The sequence below is a fragment of the Borostomias antarcticus genome (genome assembly GCF_949987555.1).
Source record: "Borostomias antarcticus genome assembly, chromosome: 36".
NCBI lineage: Eukaryota > Metazoa > Chordata > Actinopteri > Stomiiformes > Stomiidae > Borostomias > Borostomias antarcticus.
Window position 1 is genome coordinate 415,934 of NC_140269.1, and position 10,551 is coordinate 426,484.

Here is a 10,551-nt window from a genome sequence, read left to right on the forward strand (position 1 = left end):
GATGCAATTTTCTTGTCTCATTTGCACGGGGTTTGCCGCCGCAAAAGCCGCACAATCCTTTTGCGGATTTGGCCCTTAGAGAGCTATTTTGGAGCCTAGTGGAGTAGGAGAATGCGTCTTTATCTTATAGGCTTTCCGCGACCGAGGACTGAATTAGCCTATATTCATTGAACAATCCAATCATCGCTAACAATGAAACAAATAGATTTTCTCCCTGTCTGTCTGTGGCATTCGCTACCAGCAAAGACTGAAAATACAGGTCCTCAATTTATATTAGGCTAGCCTATCCAACTGGACCACTCCAATGAATGTTGAATGTACTTTTATTCTTTAGGTTTAACAGAATACAATGTCCACACATGCATACACCACCTGACAAGAAATAGGCCTACTGAAATAGCCTAACACACAGTGATCAATAACAGGCCCTGGTGAGAATTATGTCACACACAAAATACAATACATCTGTAACTTTGACTTGTCGGTTGGCTGAATGACTTTCATTGTGAAAAGATAGGGCCTATACTTTTCTGATAGGATAGATTTTTGACTTTAACATATTATATAATAATTATATAGTTATTTTGATATGCAAAATATGCATCAAAACATAGCAAAATATGCATAAACTTCCCTCCATGGCTTGACATGTTAGACTAGCTTGCCACTCGCCAGCGAACCTGGACTAGACTATTGCGACACCCCCTCCCCCTGCTACAAATGATTTTATATTCAAATAAACTGGATGGACGTGTTTCCTAGCTCCACCAATATTCAGTGGGCTAATGGATTGTGGGAGAGGGGGGGGGGGGGGTACGTTAGCGGGTGCATTGTGGCCAAGACCGGCCATTCCGCAGGTGTTGGGTTGAATTCGCTAGTGTGATTGATAGATGGATTTAACATCCACATTATTCAAGTATTGTGTAGGCCTATGTGTAAGAGATGAATGGCTATAACCATGAACTCAGCAAGAGGTAGATTATCAGCATTTATCACCTGCCTCAATTGATGCTCGCGTGAGGACTTTCCTGATCATTTGCGCTGTGAAACGGACATAAAATCTGCATTGCTCACCAGTCTAACATTATTTATCTTAGTAGGTGTCCAATAAAGCCAGTTGAACACTGAAACGTTACCGTTCTGGGTTCAACATCTGTCAGTTGTGGTGATTTAAAGGAATCGAGCGGAATACCACTGCAATAACTGATTATGAGTCAGATCAATTAAATCATTATAGCTCATTTCATATACAAAGACAACACAATGTACACTTTACAGAAAGGGGGAGAGGATGTAGCCTACTTGTCCTACCCCTATTAGGTGGGAGACTGCACGCGTAGCGCAGCGATTCAGCATAATCGATGAGTTTGGAGAGACAGAGTGCCATGCACCAAGACTCCGTGAGCGCACAACGGACAAGGGCCTACTCCGGAGTCCGGAGACGTACAGTAACAGGTCATGCAGTCAATAGATCTCGTTTTGAACGTTATTGTAATGCCCTCTGGTTATAATAGAATATCGCTACTGGAGCTGTTTAATCCCAAAATGTGCAATGCTTCCTGCAGTTGGGTGCTGGATCAACATTATGTGGAACAGATGCCACTGCAGTGATGATTAGGCTTACACAACTTTCAGAATCTTTTGCAGAATTACAATTCTTTGGTGTTGTAAACTACGGAAGGAAAATGATAACTTGACTTAATATCTTCACCTCCACCCACCCCGAAATGTAGTCCAAATTTTATCACAATAGACTATATGCGCAGCACAACACTGCAATACAAGGCCTTAGGACAAACGATTCAGTACACAGGTGTGTTTGATCAAGTGAAGATCTCATTGTGAGAATAGGCTATGTTTTCTAGATTAAATACACCACAAAAACAAGACATACTCACCCACGGACAAAACAATAAAACTATGTACTAAATACAATAAAAAATATGTACTAAAGCACACAAAATCAACGCACATACACATTACGACTCGGTCAAAGCACATTATGCACGTACACAAACGCACAAGCACAGTACAGACACAAGCACAATACAGGCAGAGAGAGCACAGGCATAGTAAAATACAGGCAAAGAAGGTACCACACGGACACAGACTACACAAGTAGGCCACATACGTACAAGCACCACACACAAGTATGAACACAACACACAGTCACATTAGTGCTGGCTGCATTGGTTGCATAGGATGCAATTTTTGGCCTCACAGGAGAACTCCTGGAAAGAAGTTATGTTTTTTATATGTTCTGGAAGCTTGTTCCATTCTAAAGTTGCTTGTATCAGAGAGAATGATGAGATTGTCTAGGCTTAGCAGTTTATGTTTCTTCAGTATTTCACAGTGGTGGTGGTGCCTTGGAAACCGGTGGCCTGTCCGCTCCGAGTAGGAAATGAGTCCTTACCCCAAGTGAAGGAGTTCAAGTATCTGGGGGTCTTGTTCACGAGTGAGGGAACCATGGAGAGGGAGTTTGGCCGGAGAATCGGAGCAGCTGGTGCGGTTCTGCAGTCGCTTTACCGCACTGTTGTGACGAAAAGAGAGCTGAGCCAAAAGGCAAAGCTCTCGATCTACCGGTCTATCTTCATCCCCACCCTCACCTATGGTCATGAAGGATGGGTCATGACCGAAAGAACGAGATCACGGATACAAGCGGACGAAATGAGTTTTCTCCGGAGGGTGGCTGGGGTCTCCCTGAGAGATCGGGTGAGAAGTTCAGTCATCCGGGAGAGACTCGGAGTAGAGCCGCTGCTCCTTAGCGTCGAAAGGAGCCAGTTGAGGTGGTTCGGGCATCTAGTGAGGATGCCTCCTGGGCGCCTCCCTAGGGAGGTGTTCCAGGCGTGTCCGGCTGGGAGGAGGCCGCGGGGTAGACCCAGGACTAGGTGGCGGGACTACATCTCCGCACTGGCCTGTGAGCGGCTAAAGATTCCCCAGGCAGAGCTGGTTGATGCTGCTAGGGAAAGGGATGTCTGGGGCCCCCTGCTGGAGCTGCTGCCTCCGCGACCCGACCCTGGATAAGCGGATGAAGATGAAGGTGGTGCCTTGGTTTCCTGGCCATCGCCTTAAGAGCTTGATTGTACAGTGACCTAATTTGATTGTGCGTGGTTGTATTTGCTTGAGACCAGGAGGATATGCAGTACAGAATGTATGGGAGGATCATTGCGTTTAGGTAGCTCATGGCTGCCTCTGCTGTCATGGAATTTCTAATATAACGGAAAATTGCAATGTTGTGTTTCAGTATGTTGCAGGTTTTTTAATGTGTTTTTGAAGGTCAGTGAGGAGTCTAGGATAACCCCCAAGTACTTAAATTTGTCAACATTTTTTATTTGTTGACCACCGACGTAGATGTTGGGGTGCTCACTTTGTTTTCTCTTGGAGAAAAACATAGTTACGGTTTTCTCTGCATTTAGTGTGAGGCAAGAGAGTCTGAGCCACTCGGTTGCCTTTTCCATGGCAGCTGATAGTTTGGCTGCAACAATCACATGCACTTGTCAGTGCAAGTTCAAAAACTGCCAAGCACGATTGAAATGTCTAAAATGACACCATGTGTCTGTTAAAGCTCTTAAAATGTTTGTCGATTTTCAAAGCATTAGTATTGCTTTCCCTTAACAGATCTTCAGTACATCAATCAGATTCCTAATATCTACTTCTGTTAAATCCAGTGTCACCAACTTTTCATTGAGTTTGTAAAGTAAGTAAACTTATGTCACCATGACACACACGTGAACCATCTTTAGATTTGTCTGTTCTCTCTATAAACATGTCCCAAAAAAGAAAAAAGCAACTTTTTAAACAGTTAAAACTTGGTCATGACATCCATTGAATCCAGGAGCATAGAGGGGCAGAGATAGAGTGGAGAGACGGAACAGAAAGAAAGAGGAGGCAGATAAGAGCAGAGAGTGGGAGGTGTGTGTGTGTGTATTTACTGATTTACAAAGTCCAATTTATAATCCATAAGCTTGCGCAGAAGGGTGGCAACGTGTGGATTGACGGTGTGTGGCTTCTTCTGCACATCTCTTCCCGTCTTCTTAGACACCACTTTAACTTGTTTGGCCTTGGTACCCCTCTCTGGATTTATATTCATGAACCGTCTGAAATGGCAATTTTGAGGGAAAAAAAAACAGGAAATACACATAATAAATGTATGTACATAGCAATCCGATGTGGGGGGGGGGGGGAGGTGCTCAAAGCTGAAAGAAGCAACAGTACGGATGAGTATTGTGGTGTGACACTGAATTACCGATAAATAAAACAGTGCTAAGTATGTTATTACATTATCGGTTCAGTTATTAAATGCCACAATAGCACACAGACCAATAATATTCTAGACAGTTTGACCCCAGTCCAAATGCACCATAAAAACTTTCAAACTAGAGTACATTCAGTCTGTGATACAATGTGTGTGAGAATATTGAGACAAAAAAGGCAGTGTGATTTTCACAAACACACACCTCTTATAATTAGACAATCAGGATGAAAGAAAGCACATTGATGTGTATGTAGGTGAAAGTGTGTGTGAGCTGCTCACCTTTGAATGAATTCCAGCGTACAGGCCCGCCTCATCCTGGTACTGCAGGTTAAAGTTATAATAGGACGCAAAAAGCACAGCGAGGCCAGACACAAAAGTGGTCCCCTCGCACACCACCTGGCCCTCAATGCTCAGCATCCAGTGCCGAGTATCACCTGAAACAAGAAATCATTTAGGATTTCATATCTTTCAAATAAACGACTAATAAAAGATGAATGGTTATGACAGGTAGCATAGAGAGTACATACCAAGCACTATCAGTCGAGGACTGGCAGGTAGGGTAAGTGCCTCTTGGACATCAGCAGCTGATGCAGCCGCCTGCAGGAAACAAACCCAAGAAACAAATTTTTTGTGCATTCTTACCTCGTTCAAAACAATGACTTCAAATCTAGATGAAATGGCAGTGGAATCCTACAAATTGACACATTTCCTACTGAAAATGAATCAGCTTGTACGGATATATACAAACCAATATCTCATGATATACATTACACCCGTCAATCATAAAAATAACTTAATCTAAATGTAATGTCCCACCCCAAACTGTGATAACCCGCCCACTTGATAACGCTGAACGTTCCAATTAAATTTTAAAACCGAAACCACGCTGCCCTGTTTTAGTAGGAAATGCATCATACTGTAGGATTCCGTGGATTTCACAATTTCATCTCCACTTTAAGGCAACAGATAAACTTGCTTTTAAATAGGCATACATGCATGCAAGATGTCAACCACAAGCATCCTGCATTTGTTTGGAGCATTGCCTGTGTCCTGGCTGTGCGGGTCCTCAAAAACGAACATGGTAAAGTATGTGTGGATACATCGATAATCATTTGAGGACCTACAAGCAAAGTACACAGGCAATGTAAACAATGCCACACACAGCAAGCATTGGTAAAAGGCAAGTATACTGTAAACTTAAGAGAAAGTAACTTACATCAGCTTGAAGGAGAAGTCCTTCCTTGGCCTCCATGAAGTGGGCCAAGAGAAGTGGCACAGTGGAGGAGGCCACATCCGCTCCCTCTCTGGGCAGGGCAGACTGGACCTCTTTGTTGCCTGGCTTCTTCCTGAAGTACTCAATGAGTGGTGTACCCCAGTCAATCATTGATTGCTCCATCTCTCTGCGGACATCCTTTTTCAGTCAGTAGTTGAAAATGAGTAAACATGCCCCTTGGAATAAAAAGAAAATGCCAAGCTTTTTTCAAATCCCCAATGGGGGGGGCTGGGGTGGCATTTATCATGTGACGTTGCAGGCTGTATGTTGACTCCATCAGTTGATTCACTTTGCCTCTTTCTCCACCGGCTACACCTTCTTGTGAGAAGAGCTCCACCATCCTGTTTTGTTTTTCTTCAAGACACTCATGAGTCTCACTGGGCGCTATATCTGGCTGCCAACTTTTACAGCCGCAAGTGTCAGTGTATCCTCTCTTTGGTGTGGTGTCTCCTGCCCTCTGAGAACGGCGGTGTGCCAAGTAGTTGTTCCTATTCAAGTGCTCTATGCAGGTTTTCAGCTGTGCCAGGAGGGATGCGTACGCTGCACTGCCTGTTCCTTGTTTACCTGTATCTGCAAAGCTCTTTGGATACTGCCTGACTATGTTACGACAGACCGATAGACACTGTGCTTTGGTGGGGTTGGTCTCAATCTTTTGGACTTCATCAGCAAGTATTCAAATCATTTGCCGGCGATGAGCTGGTAATGGTCTCTCCACCTTTGCAAGGGCAGATTGTAGTTTATCAGGCATTTTGTCCCACTGAACTTCAAATGTGTCAGACCAGGTGATGGAGGATGTGAGACATCTCCGGGTACTGGATGTGGAACTTGATGCGGAGCGTCTTGGGGTGTTGGAGGCTGTGGGGCTTGGAAGTGAGCTTGGGTCTTCGCTGGAGCTCGATGACAGGACTGGACGGTTTGGAGTGTGGCCCTCTGGCTCTGAAATGCAAGGCTCTGATAAGCACACAAAATGTTGATATGACAAAAATAGCATGAGTCAAACTGATTGCCCAAACATATCTGTAAGGACATATACATTACTAGTGCTAGTCTGAATAGTTCTGGCTCGAACCTTAACCAAATGCATCAATGGCAACTAGCCTTTAGTCAGACACTGTTTAAGTGATCTGAAACATTAAAAAACATCTCCCCAAGGCCCCATGTAATTGTGTACATTGCCTAACTTCCAAGCACTGAGGATTTTCCTGCACTGAATGGGCCTGAGCAATTCTGAGATATCCTCCTCTTACATATTGCAGATCTTCTTTTCTTTCTATTAGCCTCTCCAACAACTGGTCCAGTGTCTCCCTAGGAAGACTTGGCAAAATCTGTAGGACATCTCCCCTGATCTGCTCCTCTATGCTGGACATCACTCTAGTGAAAGGGGAAAGAGTGGTGAAGAACCACCATAGATAGGTCACACATGCTATACTCTGGTAAGGGGTAGTAGTCCAATAGCTAGTCTTGACTAATGCAAAAGTATTTTTTTTGTGTTGATGTGGATTCCAGGCAATAAACACCTTGATCGGGCAAGCGCACTGATAGACAGCTCTCTGTGATAAAATGCACCGCAGATTCCCTATGAATAAGAATCAGCTTGATTCTACCGAACATAATACCCTCATCAACTTTTTCTATAGCGACAAACATGTTTTTCTTATAACATGTACCGCTATGTGCCATGACCGTGTTCTCAGACTGAAAGTCATAGTGGGCAACTGACTCTCTGATTTCATCATTGTAATCAACTGAATAAAATGAACTGAATTTCCACTCCCACGTCTGGTGAGAAGAAGCTCCCTGCACTCAAGAAAGCTTGCAGGAGCTGATGTCTTTCTGCAAGAGTTAAGCACAAGTTTTTAAAGTTGTGCAACTTTCTTGCACACTGCTTGAAATATGTGTGTATTGAGAATTGGGGGTTCAGGTGATGTCGCTACCATCCACACAATGAATGCACAGGAGTCGGAAGGGCCGCTCAGTTCCTTTATCTTAAACTGTAGACTTCTCACATCAATTGAATATGTATATGGTATCTGGAAACAACAAAATATAGGGATGCAAAGTTGGCATCATAACATGCACATAACACATGCACTAATAACATGCATATAGCTTACATGCACTACTACAGTAGCATAACACTTAGAGTAGCACATTTAGCACTAACATAACATAGCACCTAACTCAATGAGATGGAAGCACTTAACAAGTCACTAATGAATCAGAATTCAGAATGTTGTAGTGCCGAAGAATTGGAGTCGGAGGCGGAGTGTCGAACAATGGAGCTAACTTCACTTTATTGTGAGACATCAAAAGAACGTTTCATTAACCCGTCTAACAACTCGCAGAGCGAGATAAAACATCCGGAAGTCCGCCTAAGATAAGAGATCGTGCGGAACCAATTAACCTCACTCAAGTACCGTAGGTGAATTATGTAAACCACCACACAAGCCCCCCCAGAATTCACCCATAGTCAAAATACTCGCGCCGGGGAGGGACGACAGCCCGACCCCGGCGGGTGCACACAGCAGGGGCCGAAGGGGGAGGGGCCGCGGGCGCAGCTGCGCAGTCCATAGGGTCAGGGGCCAAGGGCGCCGACGGGGCCAAGGGCACCCCGGCAGGGGCAGGGGGGCGGGGCAATGGAGGACGACCCCGGCGTGGGGGCAGAGCCAACTCCAAAGGCCGGGAAATGTCCACGTGAGCGGGCTTAACCCTGTCGATGGAAACGGTCTCAGGCCTACCACCAATGTCCACGACCAGGCCCTTAACCCCATGCTCCAGGACCCTGAACGGGCCGTCGTAAGGGGGGCGTAGGGGCCCGCGGTGGGCGTCATGGCGAATGAAAACAAAGTCCGCCAAGCGCAGGCTGGGGGGGACCCGGGAAACAGGGGCGCCATGCAATGACGTGGGGACCGGTGCGAACCTCTCGGCGGCCTCCAGCAGGGAGGATCGTTGCCGGGCTGCAGACCAGGGGGCCGTGGCGACCGGAATGAAATCGCCGGGGACCCGCAGTGCCTGGCCGTAGACAAGCTCCGCGGACGAGGACTGCAGGTCTTCCTTGGGGGCGCACCTGAGGCCGAGCATGACCCATGGGAGCTTATCCACCCAATTGCCGTCCGTCAAGCCGGCGCGCAGGGCCGCCTTCATGGAACGGTGGAACCGCTCACATAGACCGTTCGCCTGGGGGTGATAGGCGGTAGTGCGGTGCAGCTTGACCCCCAAACCCTCAGCGACCGCGTTCCAGAGCTCCGAGGTAAACTGTGAGCCCCGGTCGGAGGAGAGGTCGGACGGGGTCCCGAAGCGTGCGACCCACGTGCCGATGAACGCCCGGGCCACGTCCGCAGACGCTGTCGAGGAGAGGGGAACGGCTTCGGGCCAGCGGGTCGTCCTGTCCACCATGGTGAGCAGGTAGGTGAAACCGTGCGAGGGGGGGAGCGGACCCACTAGGTCAATGTTGACATGGTCAAACCTCCTCTCGGGGACAGCGAAAGGTTCCAAAGGGGCTTTGGTGTGGCGGTGCACCTTAGCGCGCTGACAGGCCACACACGAGTCCACCCAGGACAGCACGTCCTTCTTAAGACCACGCCACACAAACTTCTGGGCCACCAGTCTCACGGACGGCTTCCTGCCGGGGTGGGAGAGGTTGTGCACCGCCTCGAAAACAGCCCGCCGCCAGTTCGCAGGAACTAGAGGCCGAGGCTGGCCAGCCGAGAGGTCGCACAACAGCCTGACGCCCGAGTCACCGACTGCGACCTCCTCCAGGCGCAAGCCAGTGTCCGAAGCCTTGAGGGCCCGCACCCCGTCATCAGACGCCTGGTCCACGCCCATACGAGCGTAGTCAAGGCCCAGCTGCACCGTGCCGACAACCGCCCTGGAGAGGCAGTCCGCGACCACGTTGGACTTGCCGGCGATGTGTCGGATGTCCGTAGTGTATTCGGATATGAATGACAGCTGGCGCTGCTGGCGGGCGGACCATGGCTCGGCCACCTTGGACATGGAGAATGTAAGGGGTTTGTGGTCCACATACGCCGTAAACTCACGGCCCTCCAGAAGGAAACGGAAGTGGCGGATCGCCAGCCAAAGGCCGAGGAGCTCCCTGTCAAACGTGCTGTATTTACGCTCCCTGGGGACCAGCTGACGACTGAAAAAGGCGAGCGGTTGCCAGGCGCCATCGACCCACTGCTCATACACAGCGCCAACGGCGTAGTCAGACGCGTCGGTTGTGAGAGCGACAGGGGCCCCAGGGGACGGGTGGGCCAACAACGCGGCCTGGCTCAACGCGGTCTTTGTGGCCTCGAAGGCTCCTTCCGTTTCGGCCGTCCATTCGATGTCCTGGTCGGGGGTTTTGCCCTTAAGGGCCTCGTACAGCGGGTGCATGGTGTGGGCCGCTCGGCGGATGAACCGGTGGTAGAACGTCACCATCCCCAGAAACTCCCGGAGTCCCCGAGCCGAGCGTGGGCGGGGAAAGGCGGAAACGGCCTCCACCTTCGACGGGAGGGGGGCGGCCCCGTTCTTGTCGATGAGATGCCCCAGGAACTGGATGGAGGGCACCCCGAAAACGCATTTCGCCGGGTTGACGATCAGGCCGTGCTGGTCAAGCCTTGTGAAGAGGTCGTGGAGGTGCCTCAGATGCTCCTCTTCTGAGGAGCTGGCGACGAGGATGTCGTCTAAGTAGACGAAAACGAAAGGCATGTCCTTGAGCGCTGAATCCATTAGCCGCTGGAAGGACTGGGCCGCGTTTTTGAGTCCAAACGGCATCCTCAGAAACTCGAACAGCCCAAAAGGCGTGACCACAGCTGTCTTAGGAATGTCCGAGGGGTGCACTGGGACTTGATGATAACCACGCACCAGGTCCACCTTGGAGAACAGGAGCCTGCCCGCCAGGTGGGCAGAGAAGTCCTGAATGTGGGGAACAGGGTAGCGGTCGGGCGTAGTGGCATCATTCAGGCGGCGGTAGTCGCCACACGGTCGCCACCCGCCGTCCGGTTTCGGGACGATGTGGAGAGGCGAGGCCCACGGACTGTCC

The 10,551-nt window shown here is 48.8% G+C and overlaps 1 protein-coding gene across 1 annotated transcript; it reads right to left on the reverse strand.

Annotated features, from left to right (window-relative positions):
- Positions 1 to 307: 307 nt before the first annotated feature.
- LOC311328003 (uncharacterized protein) lies at positions 308 to 5,639 on the reverse strand (the record flags this gene model as incomplete). Its single annotated transcript, XM_084461115.1, has 4 exons — positions 308 to 4,097; positions 4,535 to 4,689; positions 4,783 to 4,852; positions 5,472 to 5,639. 4 exons carry the CDS (start codon positions 5,637 to 5,639, stop codon positions 4,047 to 4,049), a joined length of 444 nt encoding a protein of 147 aa, XP_084317241.1. The 3' UTR covers positions 308 to 4,046.
- Positions 5,640 to 10,551: the final 4,912 nt, after the last annotated feature.